This window comes from Anolis carolinensis, chromosome 1, assembly GCF_035594765.1.
Source record: "Anolis carolinensis isolate JA03-04 chromosome 1, rAnoCar3.1.pri, whole genome shotgun sequence".
Taxonomy (NCBI): Eukaryota; Metazoa; Chordata; class Lepidosauria; order Squamata; family Dactyloidae; genus Anolis; species Anolis carolinensis.
The window spans coordinates 272,371,415-272,394,859 of record NC_085841.1 but is presented as its reverse complement, the minus strand read 5'-3'; the positions used below and the strand labels follow the sequence as shown (position 1 = coordinate 272,394,859).

General features: G+C 38.6%; 1 protein-coding gene across 1 annotated transcript; it reads right to left on the bottom strand.

Annotated features, from left to right (window-relative positions):
• Positions 1-3,709: 3,709 nt before the first annotated feature.
• Positions 3,710-22,282, bottom strand: LOC100556624 (vitamin D 25-hydroxylase). Its single transcript, XM_008107219.3, has 5 exons — positions 21,949-22,282; positions 15,985-16,126; positions 8,785-9,417; positions 7,767-8,096; positions 3,710-6,265 (listed from the first exon to the last, which is right to left on the bottom strand). The coding sequence occupies exons 1-5, from the start codon at positions 22,183-22,185 to the stop codon at positions 6,087-6,089; spliced, it is 1,521 nt and encodes a 506-aa protein (XP_008105426.1). The 5' UTR covers positions 22,186-22,282; the 3' UTR covers positions 3,710-6,086.
• Between the last annotated feature and the right edge of the window lie 1,163 nt (positions 22,283-23,445).

The window sequence follows — 23,445 nt, the reverse complement described above, 5'->3', positions numbered from 1 at the left end:
AAATAATGAATGTTAAAAATCTAGACTAATAATTCTTTAAAAAAAAAAACATTGCCACATTGCGGTGTATATTTTAGAAAGCCCCCTACTACTCACCTTGTAATTTCCCTGTGTTCCAGGGATTTTGCCAAGAGACAGAATGACTCAGACACTTGACTCATCCCCTCTGATCAGCGCTATCCTCAGAATCACTTACTGTGCTAGATGAGATCAGGAAGTACATTGACTCTCCATCAATATCATCAAAAGAAGGTGGAGCCAAAAGTATGTTTGTACAAGCAAGTCAGGCTGAAATAATTGGGTTGATTTATCCTTTATTGTGTGAAATGGGGAAACATTTACCTTAGTTTGAAGGAAATAGAACTTCATTATCTCATGATAAAAGGTGTCTCCTCATTCTTCTGATCTTTGTAGCATAAAAGGAGGTGCTGTGTACACTCTTGGTTTTTTATTAACAGGTTCAGAAAGTAAATAGAAGTGGAATACATTTATCATCGTGTAATTTTTCTCAAAAGGGTTTTGATCAAAGGATTTCCGATACATACACATACACTTAACTCAGAATAGTCTGTTCCTGTTCAATGGGTGTGTTGTTCAATTCAACTCTGACGTATGGCTACTGTCTCATGTTTTCTTGGCAACATTTGTCCGGAGGAAGTTTGTCACTGCCTTCCTCTAAATAGTATTACATGCCCAAGGTCAATCAGTTTCCATAGTTGAGTGTCTCCTGGAGGCCTACTCCAACGCTCAAACCACTGTACCCTATTGGATCAGTCACAAATTTAAATTCAAGAAAGTGCCCATGTATTTAAGTGGTGGATTAAACCCTAATAAGAGAAGATGGCTCTTTCCTGGGTGGCATTTACAAGTTTTTCTTGTAAATCCTTTCTATGAAATGTTTAGTTTTCTAACAATGCTTGTTGTCCATTCTATAATGACTTTTTACTTGTCTGACACCTCTAAATATGCTTGACTTCAGTTCCAACATGTTGAAGGTTACATCTACACTACATAGTTAATGCGGTCCGACACCACTTTAACTGTTGAGAAATCATTAAACACGATTCCAGTAATAGCTGGCATAGGGAGGGGGAGAAATCTCTTGCATGTAAAATACAGATAGTTGGGGATGAAATCTATGGTCATATCTTCACCTTTGGGCTGTTAAAGAAAAGTCATTATTCCTTTCCTGGCACAATACCAATAGATAATGTCATAGGAGTCTTACAGGTTCATGGAACGATCCACTGACTTTGTTTACATCAGCATATAATACTGTGAACATAGCATTGCCTACCATCCATATGTGGGTATGTGCAGGGAAGAGCACATAGCACGCCTTCTTTGCACTGAATGAAGCAAAAGTTATCTGTCCACTAATGTTTTGTTCTATTAATGTGATCCATTATTTTAATGGGCCCAGCTCACTCAGGGAAAATTGCTGGCATGGTGAGGTTATAGTCTGGATGTTAGCCAAAATGTTTCTTCTCTTTCTTCACTTCTGCCATTTTTAATACTATTATCATGACAGGAGGAAAGCTTTTAAAAATGAAACCTGTACTACAAAAATCCAGGAAGTTGATACTCCTTACATTCTGCTTCAAAATTGACAGAAATAGAATAATGAGTTGGGATTTTATAAAAAGTAAACCCCATTAGAAGTTTACAAGCCAATCTTTGCTGTTTTATCCAACAATGCTGCTTTAGGTGAATAGTGCTGTGGATTTTGCTTCCTATGCAGTTATGTTTCCAAGAGTTATCTAATAAATTTTCCAAAAAACCATGCAAACTCAAATCAGGGATCTGGGAATGAAGAAAATCATGCACATGATTTTTAACCTTCATTCCAGTAATGTTTTAGTATCATTACATACAGTAGAGTCTCACTTATCCAAGCTAAACGGGCCAGCAGAACCTTGGATAAGCGAATATCTTGGATAATGAGGGATTAAGGAAAAGCCTATTAAACATCAAATTAGGTTATGATTTTACAAATTAAGCACCAAAACATGTTATACAACAAATTTGATATAAAAAGTAGTTCAATACGCAGTAATGTTATGTTGTAATTACCTTATTTACAAATTTAGCACCAAAATATCACAATATATTGAAAACATTGACTACAAAAATGGCTTGGATAATCCAGAACCTTGGATAAGCAAGTCTTGGATACGTGAGACTCTACTGTAGCTGTAAATGTTACCTTAAAATTAACATAAGTGCTATCCATGTAAGTAAATGTGATGAATTTTAAGTGCTTTTAAAATGGGTTTTCCTCAGTCTAAATGCAATTTTGGCACTTTTTACTAATTTTACAACCTCTGGTCCAAACTCACTTAATGTTCTGTGCATACTAGAGAAAGAAAGAAGTCAAATTTTCTTCCCCTTCTGTAGAGATTTTCTATACACGTCATTGCCACTAGGAAACAATCAAACAAACTTAGTCACCAGTGCACCATATTTGCAAGGCCTGATTGGTGACCCCAGGGTGTATCACTAAAATGGGGAGAGACTTCTTCAGGTAACTAGCTACCAAGACATTTAGGATTTAAGGTTAAATCCAATACAGATGGCATAATGTAAGAAACTGGGCCATTTCCCATTAACTATCTACCTTCTGTGGCTTGAATTAGCTGAAGTTCTTAGACCATCAAACATCAGAATAATTCAAACTAGAAGTTATCTCTGAATAGTCAAGGCAAGTATTCAACAATATCTGGAAGGCTACAAAATTCCCATTCCTAGATGAAAACTCTTGACAAGGCTGAAGTAGGTATAGATCATCCTCAACTAATAAAACATGTCTTTTGCCATCACTTGTGCTCTAGGATGGTGAGTGAACTCCCTAAACTATGAACCTGATTCTTCAGGGCATAGGTGGGCAATGGTAACCTTTGATATATTGCTGGCTGACAACTTTTAATTAATTCTTCCATTCAAATCCACAAGGGAAGGTCCAGTGGTGAGCAGTGCTTAAGACAAACTAAGGTCATTCCTGTTCCAGGATAACCTGACAACTAACCTAAGCTCTGATAGCTGTCTTGTTGGGTGACTACATTGCTTTTTGTATGCAGCTTCCCTTAGAAGACTGTGAAAGCTGCAACTGATGCTGACTGCTGTTGCTCCTACTTAGAATCAGAGGAGGAAGAAACCACACTAGCCATCCAGTCCAACCCTCTGCCATGCAGGAAAAGCACAAAGGATCCCCAACAGATGGCCATACAGCCTGTTTAAAAGCCTCCAAAGGAGCTTCCACCACACTCCGAGGCAGTGAGTTCCACTGTTGAACAGCTCTTATGGTCAGGAAGTGCTTCCTAATGTTTTTATTTTAATGGGACCGAGAGTGGCTTACGTATACAGTATTCCTTCACTTATTGCGGGGGTTAGGTTCCAGGACCACCTGCAATAAGTGAAAATGGACATTATATTTTAATATTTATACATTATTTTAGTAGTTATACACTATTTTAAATTTTTATCAACCAATTGTGTGTTAATACATTGCCTTCTTCTCCTCCTGTTGCCTCTTGGGTTCCTTTTCTCCCCCTTTGGCGTCTCCTTCCTCCCTTCCTTAGGCTGTAAATTGTAATTTTTTATGATTTATAATAGTCTTCTAGAGTTTATTGAAAAACCACGAAACGGCGAATCCGTAAAAAGTGAGCCGTGACGTATGAGGGAACACTGTACATTAAAGCAGCTAAAACAGTAGCAGTATAAAGGTTTTTAAAAGTATGAACACATCAGTTGAACACTACATTTACAACATTAATGGAAAACACAGTTTAAAACATGAAATACACATTACATATTCAAAAAAGCACAGCTAATTGCATGTCCCTCAATCCAGATCAGTTAAGGCTGATGGCCTGTTTAAACCAGGTCTTTGCATGCTAGTGCAGACAACAGATGAGTAAATCAAGCTTCCCATGAGAAGACATTCCATAGCATAGAGACAGCCACTGAGGAGGCTCTCTCTCATGTCCTCACCAAGCAAGTCTGGGAGAGGTGGGATAGAAAGAAAGCCCTCTCACAAGTATAGGTTTATATGGGAATCCAGAAGCTTTCTGATAGTCTGGACCTGATCTGTATAGGGCTTTATAGGTTTCAACATTCTGCCCAGAAGCTAACCAGTAGGCAGTTAAGCTGTTTCAATAAGGGAGTGATATGTTCCCCAAAACCAGCGCCAGTCAGCTTGTCTAGTCACAGCATTTTAGACCTGTGAAGTTTCTATACAGTTCCCAAAGTCAGTTATGTAATCAAAGAATGTGTTGCCATGGACAGATCTAGGGAAGACTTCTTTTCCCAGTACTAAGTATTTTAAATCACTTTGTGTCTGTACACTACCATAAGATTGCGCCACTTGTGGCTATCACTATTATTTCAATAATGATAAATAAAATACAGCAGCCACAAAGTTGAAATGTTCTTCTTTACAAAAAGAATTCTATTGTCAAAAACCTTCCAAAATAATAAGACAACAGGAAAGAGTCCAAGTCAGTCACCCCTTGGAAAACACTTGCTATTTTTTAATGTTTGGGGCTTTTTCGCTTAGACTGGGATGGGGAGAAAAAATACAACTGATGAAACTGGACAGCCTTTTCCCCTCCCCCTAATGCTAGAGCTCAGGACATCCAATGAATCTGAATAGTGAGAGATTCGGGTCAGAAAAAGGACTTCACATAGGTCATTGTCAAACTTTGGACTTCACTGCCATACATTTTGTCTAGTGCTGGTAATAATGCAACAGATATAGGCACATTACATTATTTGCATTTAATCAATAGAAAACAAAAAATTGCATATGAAAGAAAAAGGCATGAAAACAAAGTGATGCAGCTTCATGAATGAAGCAACAAACACAGGTCCAAATGTTTTACACAATATTATTGTATAGAAATCTATTGTGTCATTCTTATTGCTAAAGAAAACGTTACCTTTGCTTCTGAACAAATATTTCTACAGGTTGAGCCTTTCTTATCCAGAAATCTGACATGGTCCAAGATACGAAATGTTTTTCTGCTAACTACCCATTTCCACCATTGGGGAAAGGGCTAGTCACATGTATAGTGCTCACTTACAGTGGTACACGGCAGGGTGGGACCACAGAGCAACTCCACTGGCCAAGTCTAGTGCAGGACAATACAAACACTAAATCCTGTCCTTTAATCCCCACCCGCTATGTATATGCAAATGCAGGTATTCCAAAATCCAAAAAAATGCAAAATCAAAAAATGTATGGCTCCAAGCATTTTGTATAAAGGGCATTCTGTAGTAAGAAGGTTCAGATTGTCAGTGTTATTTCATTTTAAGTATGCCATTGTGGTATTCCAATTTCTGAAGATATCAAGATGTGCACTGCCAATCATACACAGAAATGACTACATCTGCATTTTCAACAAGAGTGCTAATTTAAAAGAAAACAAGCTAGTTAGAGACATAGTTGTGTACCAACACATAGGACACCCACTAACTTGGCCCAAGTAAGAGTCCAATGGTGAGAGCTACAGTGGGTTCATATAGAACAGTGCATTTATTTTTAGTTTGTAAACAAAATGAAAAGGAAGCTATCCAGATTAGAGATGACTGAGAGAGTAGCCACTTTGAGAAGTACCAAAAGAGAAGCTATTTTGGATAATGCAGCAGCTATGAGGCTAATAACCATGTTCAAGTCCTAGTGGACTGTGCTTCAGAAGTGCATACATTTCTTGCTAGGACTGCCATCTACTAATCATGGCATTAAATAACAACAGCAACAACAACTTTTGTTACCCACCTCTCCTAACGGCTCAAGGCAGGATACGACATGGTTAAAACAGACAGATAAAATATAATACTATTAAAATGCATGAGTAGCGTGGAGCATCCTAGTTGTCCATTCTCTATTTCCTGCCCTTAGAAATCAACTCCTGCCTTCCCTTTGTGAAGCTCAGCAATTTGATACTATAAAATGCATGTTGCTTTTTAAAAATATCTGGACAGAATTTAATTTGGTTGGTCATGTAAGTATAAACTCATCTCACCAGTTTGTTATGCCACAGGCTATTAGAACCTTATATCTTGAATTGTTACTATGTCATTCATGTTCATAACCGTCTCTCTGCACAGATAAGGTATGGATGAGGTTGCAATGTCATGCCTAACTTTGGCTTAAGGTCTGGGATCAAACCACTAGGAAAATGCAGATGAAATCGCTGAAGTAATGAAGTAAAAAATAAAAACATTTCCATTCTGGCCAGCTGTTCTCCTAAACAGTGTCTTCGTCCTGGAGCAGAGGAGAGAAAAGAAGCAACATTCAACAACTCATTTCATTGATCAATGAATGCATATGCCATACCTATAATAAAACAATAGCTCTAAGCATAAGTTAGTAAGCTATCATTTGATCTATGCCAAGCCCAGCATAATTTTCTGTTTACGTTCATGTGAAAGTTTGCAATAAAACATTTTAAAACCACTGCAATTAAAAAAAAAACCTTTATGTTGCTTAAGAACACAAATCCCAAAACACATTTGACACCAGATACTATTTTAAACAAAGCTTTCTACATAATGAAAGTTAGGCAATGAATGGGATCATTAAGATGTCTGATGCTTAAACAAGGCTTTACCAGAAGTGGGTTTTCTTCTGCTAGGGACACGATAAGCTTACACAACTGTAATGCAGGATCTAGATGTCAATTTTCAAATTAATGTGTCTGCTGTAGGGAGATCCAAGTGTTTCCCCTCAGCTAAGAACAATGAAGTCTTAAAACAAAGCCAGGAAAAGCTACCGCTGCCAAGATGGAGCAGCTCTTCCAGGGGCAAAGGAATGTCTGGGCTAAAAGCGGAAACGGGGCTGATCGGGGAGGTGAGCTGTTTCCTCTGATCTACTGCCTCCTTAATCAGTCTGTATGTACTTCAGCCTAGAGAAAATTATCCACACATATACCCTAGACATTTTTAATTATTTTTAAAAGCTTTTAAAAGAATGAAGTTGGAACATATACTGAAATGAAATAGTTCAAGAACATCTTTTTCTTAGTTTCCACACAGTAAAGGAAATCTATAAGATGTAGAGGTTCCCAAGGAAGAAGGAGCCAGGTAAGGAGGAAGGTGTCAAACATGGATATCTTAATTACTAAGATATTCAGGTATCTGCATGACAAGGTTTGCTACATAAAAATTAATGTGTTTTTGATGTTTGAGTGAAAACAGCATTTAGTTTAAACTGCATTATGAAGAGAAGTTACAATAATTCATGAGTTAATGCAATAGAGAGGAGTAACACTGAAGGAATGTAAGCTATGTAGTTTCCAGTATCAGACGGTAGAGAAGACTCAAGTGTGGTGTTCTTTCAGCATGATGTGGCCAGATGAGCTTTTAAGGCTGTGCTGTAACCACTCTTTTAGGGAGCAGACTTTTGGGAGTCCATTTGAAGTGATTTACGAAACCTCCTGCCTTTAAGGACAGAGTTACTTTGAAGATCGAGAAGAGGGGATAAAGCCAGCTGATTTATGAATGCTTTATCTCAATTTCCCGACAATTAAATCATGGCTCTTGAGGTCTCTTCCAACTCTATAATTCAATGAAATCATTTTTTCATCATTCTTTGCACTGAAATGCTGTAGTTTATAATAAAAATCAGATATCCAACATTTTGAATGAAGCTCTTGATAACAAGTGAAAATGGAACATTTAGAGATTTGGTTGTTAGCATCCTGTGGATTGTGCCTTTATCTGCAACTTTGTCCCTTCTAGATTTATAGATATGAACATAGTCTTACCTAGTGAAAATGGAACAAATGCTTCCTTCTTGATGAACTGTCCAGAGCTGTCCAAAAACCTCTCAGGGCAAAACATTTCTGGATTATTCCAGTACTTTTCATCAAAATGTACAGAATAGAGGTTTGTAATGACTGTGGTGCCTTGAGGGATAGAATAACCACGCACAACTGTGTCCTTGGATGTGGCATGGAAAATACCTAGGGGGGCCACATTACAGAATCTTAAAATTTCATGCAGCACAGCCTCTGTATATGGCATTTTACATTTCTCTTCCAGGCTGGGTGTTCTGTTTGGCCCAATGACCGTATCAATTTCTTTATGAACTTGCCCTGTTAAGAGAAAAGGCTTTCAGATTATAAAATAATGGTATGGTTTTAAAAAGTGTAGACAAAATATTAGTTATTGCCAATCTAATATATTAAATCAAATATTTGCAAAGTGTCTTCTTACATTCACCTGAAAATGTCCTTCCCCCACCCCTTGTCTTGAAAATGGAATCCAAGTCTGATAACAAAATGTATTTATGGTTTATGTACACCTTAAGCACATAGACTGAAGATAATTTCATATAATATCTTTAATATGATCATGCCTGAAATGGAGTTTGTGTACACTAGATTGTGAAGTTTTTCAGATTTCAGATAAGGGATGCTCAACCTGTGATAATTTATATTCAACTATTTCAAATTAATATAGTCAAACATAAGGCCATAAAAAGACTAATGCCAAATAAATATAATATGAATTACAATTCCATCCCATTTCATCATGGCTGTTTACTGAAGACAGATGTTCTGAAGCATCAAGCCTTTGTCTTCAGCAAACCAACACCACATCTCATACTTTAAAAGGAAGAGGGGGAACTCATAAATGAAAGTCGGGATACTGCCGAAGTGTGCCAAGTGATGCAACAGAGAAATATTCGGCATTGTTAAAGATTGACACATACAGCATTCCTTGTAAAACACATTCTTAATCATACAGTTAAAGACGTTATTGCGATGATGCAACACTTACCTTGAATATTAGGATAAAGAGCCATGAACAACACTGCCCACCTTAGAACATTTGTTGTGGTTTCTGTTCCAGCAATCATAAGTTCTCCAACAGAGAAAATTAAGTTTTCCATGGAAAATGTAGACTCTGGGTCATTTTTATTTTTAGCCACTTCATCTAAATAGGCATCTATGAAATGGCGAGGTGACTGAGGTGTCCTGTTCTGTGAGAAGCGCTGAATAAGGTGGAGCAGAAAGGTATAGACTTCAGCTGCATTTTTAAACAGTTGCTGATGTTTTCCAAAAGGCAGGACGCCAATCCATGGAAAAGCATTATACAGAAATGCAGAAGCACTAGCTGCCAATTCAATGTTTTCACTAAATATATCAATCATGTGCTGAAATTCAGTGTCTTCGTATGTAAACCGCTCTCCAAAAATAATTAAGTTAGAAATATTTGAGACTGCATTTGTTATCAGGTATTTCATATCAAAGGGTTTCCCTTTATAGGTATCAATGGCTTCAAGGAAAATCACTGATTCTTCTGATATCTTGCTCTCAAAGGCCTTCTGACCATATCCAAAAGTCCGAAAGCTGGTTACAGCTAATTTGCGGTGCTCTGTCCAACCTCGTCCATATCTTGAATTCAATAAACCTGAAACACACAAGTAAGAGATATGTTTCACCAAGGACTTTACTTTCTTAAAGTCAACTCCCTTTATCTATGTGACTTATCTGTCTTTGTAAAGATGTGGCTAGAAGATTCTAGTATGAATAGACTATTCTGTAGACAAGAACTCCATACAGAAACAATATAATATCACTTTTAAAGGAAATGGACTGGCTGCTAATCATTCCAGTCTGAATTTAAGGCACTGGTTATAAAACATAAGGTCCTAAATTTTTTGGAAACACCGTAATTGAAAGATTGTCTCTCCCTATATATGTATGACTGCAGAAGGGACCCTCTGTTTCTCATCACAGTGGGGGCAATAAATATAACAACCGCAACAAACTTTATTTGTTATATGTCTCTGATGGCTTGAGGCAAGACACAACACAGTTAAAACACATCAACATAAAACACATTCAATAAAATGCATATATTAAAACACATTTCTATAAAGTACACATATTAAAAGGCATCGAGCAAAGTTTAGAATATAATTGTCATAATACCTATGGTATGGGAAATCTAAAATTGAGAAAGAATTTAATAATCATTTTATACGCTCAGCAATTCTTAAAATTTGGGAAAAATACAAAAAGAAATTATATGACAAAACGCCTTTATGGGTTTCTCCCCTAGAAGCATCGCAGAGAAGACTACTGGGATGGCACAACTGGCCAAATTATAAAGAATTATTAGTAAAACAGAATGGAGAATGGGAAATGAGACCCCAACAGGAACTGAGAGAAATAAATAAAAAGATTTCCTGGTATCAGATATGGCAGGTAAAAGAACATTTTAAGACAGACAAACAAGTAGGATTTGAGGAGCAAAATACATTTTGGGGAAAAATAACACAAACAGACAGAAAAATAATAACAAAAATCTATAAAAAATTAATAGAATGGGAAACAGAAAAAGAGGAGGAAAAATCATATATGACCAGATGGAATGAAAATATAGGCAGGAAGATTAGGAAAGAAGAATGGGAAGGAATCTGGAGGGAGAAACTGAAATATAGCTATGCAACAGATCTAAAGGAGAATTGGATTAAGATGGCCTATAGATGGCACATGACACCACAAAAATTAGGAAAATGTTATAAAAACGTAAAAAAAAATTGTTGGAAGTGTGAGAAGATTGAGGGCACATACTACCATATGTGGTGGGGATGTGAAAAAGCCAAGATATATTGGAAGAAAATTAGGGGAGACATAGAAAAGATATTAGAGATAAAACTGCCAATGAAACCGGAAATATGGTTACTAGGAATAACGGAACAAAAACTAGAAAAAAATAAAGATAAATTATTATTTCTGCTAACGACGGCAGCAAGGATATGCTATGCGAGGATTTGGAAGAATCCTGAAATCCCTAAAGAAGAAGAATGGTTGAAAAAAATACAAGATATAAAAAATATGGATAGGCTCACTTTCCTTCTATCAAAAAGTAAGGGAAATCCGATAAAAGAAACAAATTGGGACAATGTAACAAAATACCTAGAAGGAAAGATAAAACATTCAAAATAAATATAAAAATAAATAAAACAGCAAGACCACAGAATAAAAATGGAAAGACAAGAGACATATATAAAAGAAAAGAAATAAATAAATAAATAGATAAATAAATAAACAAAAACAAAGATAATATAAGAAGCAAAGGAAGTCAGGATAAAATGAAAACTAAGAAAGGAAATATTAAAAAACAGAAGATGAAAAAGAAAACCCCCCCATCATGAATGGAAGAAGGACGGGAAGGAAGGACTCCAGAGAAACGATATGAAACAAGGAAAAGATTGAAGAATGAAAAGGAAGGAAATCTCCAGGAAGATGCTCAGAAGTCCAATTTATTTTATATATACTCTCTTTTCTCTCTCTTTTTTCTTTTTCTTTTTCTTTTCTCTTTCTTTTTTATTTCCTTTTTTTTTCTCTCTCTTTTTTTTCTCCTTTTTCTTTTTTCTATCTCACTATTTAATCATGCTTATTATCTTATATCTATATTTTAATATGTAAATGGAAAACTTAATAAAGATTATTTTTTTTAAAAAAAAAGAATATAATTGTCATAGAATGTAAATTTAAAATTCATGGTTAAAATTTGCCTGGGTAGTCCTTCCAGAAGAGATAGGTCTAGATGTATCTTAATATACTCTGGGCAGATGTTAGAAAGGCCTTCTTTGCTGAAGAACACCAACTGAGGAATGTCCTTCTCACTCAGATGTCTGATTGGCACCAATTCGGATAACTTTGGCACAGGGTCCAAAGAGAGAACGCTTACAATTTGCAGTGCTTACCAATATAAGAAAGCAAAATAGGTGTCAAGCATACAAAAAAGCAAACAGTTCTACAAATCAGATGAGGTGGGTGGGGTGGCTTGTGTTTCTTAAATATCCCACCTTTCCTCCCACCCCTACATGAAAAACTGCTTTTAAAAATGAGGATTTGCAAAGAGGTTTGTACTTTGGCACATTAGTCTGCTGCTTAAAGGGAAAAAAAAGTAAAATTCACATTCGGAATGCCTCAAGTACTTCTTTGGATCTTTGCCACTGTCTCTCTATAGCAGGATGAATCCTGAAAGAAAGAGTACATCCTTGCAGTTCTCCTATCAAGCCAATATATTGCTGTCTGAGCTCCAAAAGCTGTTTTTCTTTATTGGGCTAGAGTCAAACTGAAAAGTTATTTCATTAGCACCATTTTAGAAAGGCATATCTAACAATTTCTACTAGATTTAGATTGCTGGCCTTTTCACAAGCTATAATTCATCATCTTATTGTCCACAAAAATGGACCCTAATAAAATTTTGTAAGAAAGCAAATACCTATATTACTCTGAGTGATTAAGAATGAAGGAATGAATGAAATTAAGTAATGGAATTAAGCAAAGTTGAAAAAATTATTAACAAGAGGCAGAAATATGGGCTATCCTTTTTCTGAATCTAATAGTTAGAAATAACTACTTGGTAGTCCTCCATTGGAAGTTAATAATGAAAATGCTTTAATGAGAAGTTTACCATCAAGATTTTTTTTACTATCCGTATGTGTCTGTATATGTATGTGCACACATATACAAGATAGTAAAAAAGCAAAGCATATTAATAAAACAGTAGAACTATAAAATATGAGGTTGTAGTGATAATGGTTACAGCTCAACAATGTAAGTAATTATAATGACTAGGAAATAAGAAAATACAAGGCACCAACTAAGGCACAACTACTAGATAATAGATAATAAAGTAAAATTGAGCAAATGTAAAATAACTATAAGTATACTATATTCTATTTACCAACAACCTTATTAAAGATTATCTACAGTGTGTCCAAGCACAATCTGAATCAAATGTTGACTATATGAAACAAAGCAAACCCCACAAAAATAGAACAATTTCTGGGAACAAAACAGAAATAATTGATAAAACAACTTCTACAGAAATGTCTTACTCGTATACAGTCTGAAATATCTGAGATATATTTGGGTCAATTCTACATTGACTTAGTCCAAGGCAAGCCTAAACAGACTGAAAATCAAAAGGTATTGTAAATAAAATACACACTATATATCTATCTCTCTTGAGGTGTAGTATGTCTTGATGAATTTCAGCCACAAAGATAGAAAAATGTGTTGTCGAAGGCTTTCATGACCGGAATCACAGGATTGTTGTGTTTTTTCCGGGTTGTATGGCCATGTTCCAATGCTTCTGAAACATGGCCATACAGTCCGGAAAACACACAACAAACTAACAGTAGAAAAAGGTTGTAAAATGCAAGTGCGCTATTTTTCAAAGTTAGACCACTATGTGTTTTTAACATATTGTTTGTGTAGTATTTCAGTATGTTGTTGTACTGTGCCTCGATTCACAGGAAAAATAAATAATAACAATAAAATAATCTATAAATGGATGACGAGCCACTCTTCAGTGGTTGTCTTTCAACCTTGCATTCCATATTTCATAGTCAAGGACACACCGGCCTTACTACTTGCCTTTATTCCTTAAAACAGCTTTTCTTTGCTTTTGGCACTCCAAAATATCTTACCCTGCAAGGAGCTTTACATTGGGCTATCTCTGAACCAAGTTGGAAAACTCCCGTTAGTTCAAAATACAGCAGTCAGACTGCTTACAGGATGTGAGCATATTACACCTATTCTACAGTCACTCCATGGCTGCCAATTAGTTTCCGGGCAAAGTACAAGATGTTGGTTTTGACCTTTAAAACCCTACATGGTTTGGGTCCAGGTTACTTACAGGATTGCCTTCTTCCATACAATCCGCCCTGCACACTTAGGTCTTCTGGAGGGCGGTTGCTCAAACAAGTCAGAACCTGACTGGCAACCGTCACTCAGAAGACTTTTTCATCGGCCGCCACAAAACTGTGGAACAACCTGCCAGAAGAGCTCTGACAGCTTAATGAGCTGCCAGAACTTTAAAACCATCTAAAGACGTATATCTTCTAGCAGGCCTACCCAGCCAGTTTTTAAGCATGAATTTTAAATGTTTGTTTAATCTCTGTTTTGTGTATTTTAATATGTAGCTTTTATAGAAATACATTTTAATATGTCGCTTTTATAGAAATACATTTTAATATGTGTATTTGTGGTATTTTTACAATGTTTATGTGTTTTAATTATTCTGTAACCTGCCACGAGAAGAGGTGGGTAAGAAATACTATTATTATTACTAGCGGTAAATGACTGACCACAATGCAAACCAAGAATTGGACGAGGGTGAGTTTTTGTCAGATGCAGCATTTCATAATATGTTGCTGTCATTAAGAAAGTACAAATCTATGTTCCTTGTGCTGGGAGCCAGTCTGGAAGATGGAATGGGCTTTGGTTTCTTCTAATCCAATCTTTTGCCCACTTTGTCCATACCAGGTCTCTAACAGCAGAGCTCTGAGAAAGTAATGGAATGGTCAGCTTTGGTGGGTGGGTGGGCTTCATCTCAGAGATTAGATGATAGTGTGTTAATAAGGATTTCAGGATTTAAGGAATCCACTTCATTTTATGCATATGTGTTGTGTCTTCAAGTTGCCTAACAACTAACAGCAACCTCATTAATTTCAAGGGGTATTCTTAGGCTAGCAATAGTCAAAAGCGCCTACAGCACCTGATATTTGTGGGAAGTCTCCCACCAAAATACTAACCAGGGTTGGTCCTGTCTAGCTTCCAAGATCAGACAGAATCTAGTGTCTTCAGGGTATTTTGTACATGAGCTTTTAATGAGCTGCAGTCTGCTTTTTAAGGAGCTTTAACTTGGAAATCAGTACATTAATCTCTTGAAAATAATAACAAGAGCTCTTAATATTATACTTAAACTGTTGAAAATGTATGGTTGACATTCACATGCAAGTGTCATAGCTGCATGTTCCCACCAGAAGGCACTCCTCTGTCTTGTTGGTGCTGCGTGCTTTCAAGTCATTTTCAACTCATGATGGTTAAAGCAATGCTCTTCTCCGGCTAACTGATGTGAGACACTGACAATGTTTTCTTCCTAATGTGCTAGAAAGTATAACCACAATTTTCCCATTGGCTAAAACAGGTGTCATCCCCCTTTTCTGGAAATTCACCACAGGCCCACAACTAATGGTTTGCAGATTGGCATCAGTTCATGGACCACCGCTTTGATTGTCACTGAGCTAAAGGACACATCAGATGCAAATAACTATTGTATGTGTTCCTGAACTTAGCATAGACAATGGTGAACCCTACTGAAATACAGAACTTCTGCCAGAAGTTGTCATAAAGTCACACTGAAGGTCCAGAAAATTCCTATAAAGATATCTCCTGTAGGAATTTGTTGGGTTTTCCAAGACAACCCTGGAAACTTCTGATGAATTGCCTGGAAGACCTAGAAAATTCCTAGAAAGGACATATTTCGTCAGATGCAGAGGGTATCGGTTCTGCGGATAAAGGAGTCATACTATGTAACAAAGCAGGTTTTGTTTTAGTAAAAACAAACTAACAAAATTGAACAACATTTGGGACACTGCATTTTGAATGAAAGGATGACACATAAGGAATTCATTTCTCAACCACTTCCTGTTTGTCCCATCCCCAAACATGTCACTTAGTAGCAGAGTGGGAGTGAGTTGTTTAAAGTAAAAAGAACAGAAAAGAAGTAAAAGAATAGTCCTTTCTTGTGGATGGGAACAGGGAAATCCTAAAGGAGACCCAAGAAGAAATCGATTGCTTCTTCTCATTTTCTTTTATCCAGGTCTGTAGCAAAGTGACTGGTGGTTGAGAAACAAAGCCCTTTCTCAATGAGGCATTGAGAGAAGGCAGGCAGCACCGACTGTTAACGTTCATGCATCAAGTTTTCCCCCTTATGAAAAACTGTTAAACTGCTTGTACCCTTGCACATGTATGTACTCTTGTCGATTTAATTTTTTTGTCATCCCTTTTGTCTCCCCATTGAGGAAAAAGTTTACATGATTCCCAACTATGAATGTCTCATGGTTTCCCAGCATCTGCTAATACTTCCTCTTTATGATTGGTACAGTTTTGCCTGCATAAATAGTACTTTTTTGTGTGTTTTCCGAAAATCGCAATGTTGACATACCTCCCATTTTTGTCAGCTTCTTGAACAAAGGAAGAGATGGCCTGTCTGCAAAAACCTCACTTTGTTGAACAAGGCATTCTTTAATTGTGTCATATCCATTCAGTACAATAGCGGAGATACCTCCCAGATCAAGACTAAAGATCTGAAAAAGAGATATTAAGAATAAGTCTAAATAAGGGTATTAAGTCACTACACTCTTTTCAAAACATCATTCCTTGACCAACTTGTTGAAGAATACCTTTTATACTCTTTAGCATTGTACAGTGCCCAAATATATGATTCCAGGTTGTGAGTATATAATGCAGATTTCACCTCTAATAACTTAAAAAACAGCATGGAATATAATAATGTAAAAAATATTCTGGAACTATTATGACTTACTTTTATTCATTTTCATTCAGTATGCATCCTGCCCCATTATACTGCCATAACCCAAATACTGACTACCCCAGGAAATGAAAAAAATAGTTAACAATATATTTGGGTTAAAGTGGCAGGATTATTATGTATGAAACATTTTAAGAAGAAGACTGAAACATCTAGCACCTTTCCATTATACGACTTTCCTATCAGCAACCTGTTATTGGCAGACTAGTCTCAAGAACACTGCTATGAAGGCAAATCAAATGATGCCATAAATCATCTATGACAAGAAACTATTAGAACATTTTTGATTCTAGCAAACTGATATTCTTTCTGTTTCACATAGTTTAAACCAGCAATGCACATTTGGTGTTGGCAATGCATGCAAACATGGTAGATTGGTATCCTACAAGCTGTGGATCTACCCAGGGAACAGTCTGTCCTCAAGATTTGGATGGGCATGGAAATTGTTGGTTGTTTATACCTGAAAGTGATATAATGTCTTCCCTTTTGCCTCATGTTGAGGAAAAAGTTTACATGATTCCTGTTAATAAGGAAAACATTTTTATTGTACTTCATACAATGAAAGGCAATTTTTCAAACTTTCACTTCAACTCTGCAGCATTCTGGTAACATTACCAAAATACCAGAATTTCACACTTGAGTTTGAAGTATTACATGATTACCAGGATCTCTTAACAACAGCAGGAGCCTGTATCTAGCAAGAGTGCGCAATTCAGAATAATACGTGGCTTCATTTTTGAAACAGATCGGAAGATTCTGCACTAGAATTCCACCTTCAACAACATACAGAAATTCTACATAACCAAAGGTCAGGAGTTCTAGAAGTTCATATTCAAAACATATGGAAGATCAAAGACTGAGAACCAATTTACAGCAGCCCTATAATGGAGAGATCTCCTAGTCATCCTACCAACAGCAGCCCTGCCCAGCTCTTGCAGATCTAGGGCCGTGGCTTCCTTGATTGAGTCTATCCAACTGGAATATGATGCTGCCTTCTACCTTATCAAGTACCTAACTAGTCATGTCTTCTCATGATATGGCCAAAGTATGACAGTCTCAGTTTAGCATCTTGTTTTTTTTTGGGAGAGTTCAAGCTTGTTTATTCTAGGACCCGTTTTTGTCTTTTTAGTACCCTAGCACCACATTTCAAAAGAATTGATTTTCTTCTGATCCAGCTTTCTTCACTATCCAGCTTTCACAACCATACATAAAAATGGAACTACAATACCACGGACAATCCTAACTTTGTTATTCAAAGTTCAGTATCTTCTCTTGTTCTTTCATAGCTGTCCTTCCAAGTCCTAGGTCTTTTCTTCAATGACAAAAAATGTGATCTGGACACAATGTTCTTGACGAGTTACTTGGAATGCAATTATTTGGGGATTTAATCTGGTTAAAAAAAACCTTGACTTTTATACTGCATTTTTGACATATGGACAGCCTTTCCAAATTGCTGGAAAAGAAGTTTAAAATTGGGCAGGAGAAGGAGAGTCTTTGTGATAGGGAGGTGATAAATGGAGTGAGGGGTTTGTGCTTTTGGCAGGACATGGAAGGACAGATAGAGGGGCAGAAGGTGTGGGGAAAAGAAGTCAAGGTAGTTAAACAGCAACTACAAACTCACAGTGAAATGCACCTCTACTTAAAAGGATGTGTGTGTGTGAGAGAGAGAGGGGGGGGGGAGGAAAGAGATAAGATGGTGGGAGTGGAATTATGTTGCTGAAAATAATGTGAAGGATTAAAAATTGTGATGTGCATCCACTAAGAGGGTCGGCCAGATCAATGCAGACCAACAAAATGTAGTACAAAACAGATTTTAGTCTTCCTTGTAGAGAGCCCTAATCTTCTTCTGATCTCTTGACTCCAACCTTCATTTTGATTAATGGTTGAGGTAAGATCACAATCTACTGTAAAGTTACCGTATGTATATCATCTATGACCATTATTTTTATTTTCTTTATACTCAAATGTAATCCTCCCTTAGCACTTTCTTCCTTGACTTTCTTCAGTAATCTTTCCAACTCTTTACTATTTTATGCTGATAATATAATGGCAATTGCATATCTTAAAACGTTGATCTTCATTCCTCCAATTTTCACACCTCCTTTTCCCAAATCTAACACTGTTTTGCATATGACATATTCATCGTATAAATCCTTTTGCCAATTGGAAAGCATTCTGTTTTCCCCTATTCTGTCCTAACAGTAAGTATAGGACAATCAAATATTGTGACATGCCCATTTCTTTAGGAGCAATCCACACTTTTTCATGGTCCATACAGTCAAAAGCTTTGCTCTGATTTATAAAGCACAGGCTAATTTTCTTTGAGAACCTTTGGAACATTCCATTATCCAATGTATGTTTGCAACAAGATCCTTTCCTGAACCAAACTTGAACATGTGACATGTCTTGTTCTATATATGGTAAAAAGCACAAGCTCACTCTTTTAAATACAAATAAAACAATCACTAAGGGCCCTTCCTTGCTCAGTGCTTCTTAGGTTATCTGATGCAGCAATTATTTCTTCCAATATGCCAGGGACTGGCAAAATATTGGTACTCACCAGTTGCAATTGCTTCCTTATTTCCTGGAAACTTAACAGGGATCGCCTGCCAATGGTTCAGGAACCAGCACCAATCCTGGAACCATCACTCTGAATACTACTGTTCTAGCTCACAACTCCAACTTGAGACCTTTGTTATTCTGAGACAGGTTTGATAGTTATTGCCTTGTTTTACCAGGACCACCTACAGAACCTACTATTTATTTATTTATTTATTTCTGGTATTTTTACCCCGCCCTTCTCCCCTAGAGGACTCATGGCGGCTTACAAATTGGCAACACAGTGCCATCACATCAACAATACAATAGGCATTAAAAACTAAAAACATTTAAAACATCATAAAAACCAATATACAATAATAAACATTACCATGCACCGAGGTAAAGTCCTTTCATTCACTAGACCTTGTTAATCCAGAGTCTTAAAAACCGACCGTACTACAGGTTCTGTAAGAGATGTGAAGCTAGTGGACCTCCCATCTCCTCAATAGTAGAACTCATAAATAAGAAGAGCTCTGTTAAGTAACACAGCAGTGTCGGGTAAGAAGTCAATCCACAAGTGATGGTGGAGGTGCTGGACCATTACTGTCAAGAAGTTCTTCCTAGTGTTAAGGTGGAATCTCTTTCCCTACAATTTGAATCCATTCATCCCTGTCCTAGACTCCAGAGCAGCAGGAAACAAGCTTGCTTCCTCCTCAATGAGGTCTGACCAAAGCAGAATAGATTGGGCCTATTACTTCCCTTGATCTTGACACTATACTTTTATTGATGCAGCCTATAATTGCATCGAGTTTTTTAGCTGTTACATCACTCTGTTGACTCATGTTCAGCTTGTGGTCTACTAAGACTCCTAGATCCTTTTCACCTGAACTGTTTCAAATATAGCACTCATGTCAAACACACCCTGATGTTTGAAATCGTAACTAACATAACTCTAAAGTCACGTATTCAGAGTTAAATTTCATTCACTTCAGTGGAACCAATTCCCAAGTAATCTAGTTTAAAGCTGTATCCCCAAACCTTCCAGACTCTGGTATAGAGAACTGGAAAAAATAACAAGGATATTTTATACTCGGAATGTAGCATTTTTCTATTACATAACACTTCCATTTAGACTTTCCCATTCAAATCAAGTTTGCTCTTGCAAGAATTGTGGGATAGGTCGCTTTAATTTCCATTGCACAAGCCAGAGGCAAACAGATCATCTCCTGTAAAGAGTTAGGAGAAATTCTCATTGAGGGTGGATCTACACTGCTCTATATCCCAGGATCTGATCCCAGATTATCTATCAGTGTAGATTCATATATTCCAGTTCAAAGCAAATAACCTTGCTTCCCAATAAAATGGGAGTAATGGTAACACAGGAATATTCTGCTTATCTGAGGAGTTTGAGACCTAGCACAGTTGGAAAACGGAATCAGTTGAAAAGTAAAATGCAGGGTTAAGCTTTCAAGTGCATTTTGGCTGCCGAAAAATGAAAATAACACACTGACTACGGTATACTCCAGTGTGTGTACAAGGCAATCCCAAGCATGCCTCATCGCAAGAACTGCTGAAAGAACAGATCAGTCTCAAATTAATTTGTCTGCAAGAGTTGAAAGAGCGCAATGTCAGAAAGTGAGGCATCCAAAGGTGGGGGAAGCCTGAAAAATGGGATTTATTTCTTTTTACAAACCCATCTAGAACTGCACAATATGGGGTGGTACCTTGCTCAGAAAGACCAACTTGGCTAGCAATACCCAAACCTGCTCACTGGGGACTAGGACTCAGAGTAATGGGTTAAAATCACAGGAAAGAAGATTCCAACGGATCATTAGGAAGCTGACCCTGAGGCCCATTCTACACTGCCATATAAAATCCAGATTATGTGCTTTGAACTGGATTATATGGCAGTGTAGATCTGTGGGAGAAAGAGTGGGAGAAAGACTTTTGTCTCCTTGAGACATGTGTGAATGTTGCTATTGGCCATCTTGATTAGCATTGAATAGCCTGGCAGCTTCAACCATAACAGAACACTTGATGAACCAATCTGGACCCCTCAACCAACCACCATGTCAGCCTACACTGAGAAGCCATTTAAATCCACAAGCATGGGGGCAATTTCAACAGAAAGGAGGAAACCTGGAAAATGAGCGAACTCTGGCTACCAGTATTTTAAAAACTCTAAAATCAGGACAGTCAATAAAGTACAACACTCTGAAAACAAGGGAATTTCAGATATGGAACAATCAGGGCCAGCTAACACCTCCCAACAAGGGACCCCCAGGCAGGAAGCTGCCAGCCTTGGAGCTGCCAGGCGTTTCAATGCTAATCAAGCTGGCCTGTAGCGAGGGAGGGGTTTTAGGGGTTCAAACCCCCCGCCCGAAATTTTTCAGGTTATAAAAAAACCCCTGATTTACTCATGAATTTTAACTGGTTAACCAAATCCCCATGCTAAGTCTATGAGACGAAACATTAAGAGTCCCTCCAGGCACAATCTCAAACAGCTATTGACAGGTTTGTAGCGGAGGGGGGGAGGGTGCTAGGGGTTCAACCCCCCCCCCCCCCCCGAAATTTTCAAAACCCCTCCCGAAATTTTTTTCTGGCTACGGCCCTGGATATATAAACCTCCTTTGCTAAATTTTCCAACATACCTCACAACCTCTGAGAATGCCTGACATCTAGATGAAGGCGAAATGTCAGGAGGGAATGCTTCTGGAACATGGCCATACAGACCGGAAAACTCACAGTAACCCAGACGAGAGTTCTTTTTCTCACCCTGGACCAAGTTCCACATATATAAAAACCCCACTTGCCTAGTTTCCAACAGACCTCACAACCTCTGAGGATGCCTGCCATAGATGTGGGCGAAACGTCAGGCGAGAAGGCTTCTGGAACATGGCCATACAGCCCAGAAAACTCACAGCAACCCATCTGTAACCCTCTCTGCCACAGAGAACTTCAAATCCCAGCCTTGAGCGCCAGCAGCGGAAGTGGTTCCGAGCGAGCGGCCTCGGTTGCCCCGTGGAGGCGCCCTACCTGTCCGTGGAGCTGGCTCTGCCTCCTCATGTAGACGTGGGGCTGCTCGGCGGCCAGGGAGTGGATGTTGCCCACGAGGGGCAGCCCCGCGGGGCCCGGAGGGAAGCCCGCCGGCCGCCTCTGCTTCAGCAGCTGCCTCACCACCAGCAGCAGCAGCGACAGCGCCGAGAGGAGCAGCAGCAGGGCGGCGGTGGCGGTCACCGAGCCCCCCGCCGCCGCCCAGCCCTCGGAGCCCATCCCGCCGCCCTCGCCGCCCGGCGCGCTCTGGCTCACCCGCACCGCCGAGCTCGAGCCCCGTCGCGCTACCTCGTCCTGATAGGCCGCCGGAGACGCCTCTCAAGCGGCAGAGAACGCGATTGGACGGACCGTGGCCGTTCCCCGCTCCTCGCGCGAGGGGCTGCTCTGTCCCCGGCCCTTCTTTCGAAGTTCTTCCCTGAGGGAGAAGTCTCCCTTTCCCGGGCCTCTGCCCCCCGCCCTCCCCCCGGTTCCTCATTCCAGAGCCAGTTCTTTCCTTTCTCCACCCGGGACGCGTTGGCTTTCCTCGGGCTTGCCCAACGAGCCACGAAGGTCCTTACATAACCCTGCCACAAAACTGGGTTTGAATGGCAGCCGCGAGAGGAATCTCAGGGCCTTCCCACACAGCCATATGGCCCAGAATATCAAGGCAGAATAACTCACCATATCTGCTTTGAACACAGGAATGGCCATCAGATTGGGGGAAAAATCAATTTATGTCCCCATACCAAAAAAGGGAAACGCCAAAGAATGCTCAAACTTTCGTACAGTGGTGGACTTATTTCCTATGCCAGTAAATTAATGCTCAAGATCCTGCAAGGCAGACTCCAGCAATACATGGAGTGAGAGTTGCCAGATGTTCAAGCTGGGTTTAGAAAAGGCAGAGGAATGAGAGACCATGTTGCCAATATCCGCTGGATAATGGAGGAAAGCAGGGAGTTTCAGAAAAACCTCTATTTCTGCTTTATAGACTATTCTAAAGCCTTCGACTGTGTGGTCCATAAAAAACTATGGCATGTTCTTGGTGGTATGGGGATACCAAGTCACCTTGTCTGTCTCCTGAGAAATCTGTATAAAGACCAAGTAGCCACAGTAAGAAAAGATCACGGAACAATGGACTGGTTCAAGATTGGGGAAAGAGTACGGCAGGGCTGCATACTTTCACCCTACCTATTCAACTTGTACGCAGAACACATCATGCAACATGTGGAGCTTGAGGAATCCAAGGCCGGAGTTAAAATTGCTGGAAGAAACATTAACAACCTTAGATATGCAGATGATACCACTCTGATGGCCGAAAGTGAGGAAGAGCTGAGGAGCCTTATCACCAAAGTGAAAGAAGAAAGTGCAAAAGCCAGGCTGCAGTTAAACATCAAGAAAACCAAGATCATGGCAACCACACCTATTGATAACTGGCAAATAGAGGGAGAAAACGTGGAGGCAGTGACAGACTTTATATTTTTGGCACAAAGATAACTGCAG

Excerpts from the sequence above, each read along its gene's own strand:
- LOC100556624 (XM_008107219.3), bottom strand. The coding sequence starts at position 22,185 with ATGGGCTCCGAGGGCTGGGCGGCGGCGGGGGGCTCGGTGACCGCCACC. Across the intron at positions 9,418-15,984 it reads GAAGCTGACAAAAATGGGAG|GTTTATTGAATTCAAGATAT; the intron begins GTATGTCAACAT and ends TGTGTGTTTCAG. Across the intron at positions 8,097-8,784 it reads TCTTTATCCTAATATTCAAG|GGCAAGTTCATAAAGAAATT; the intron begins GTAAGTGTTGCA and ends TTCTCTTAACAG.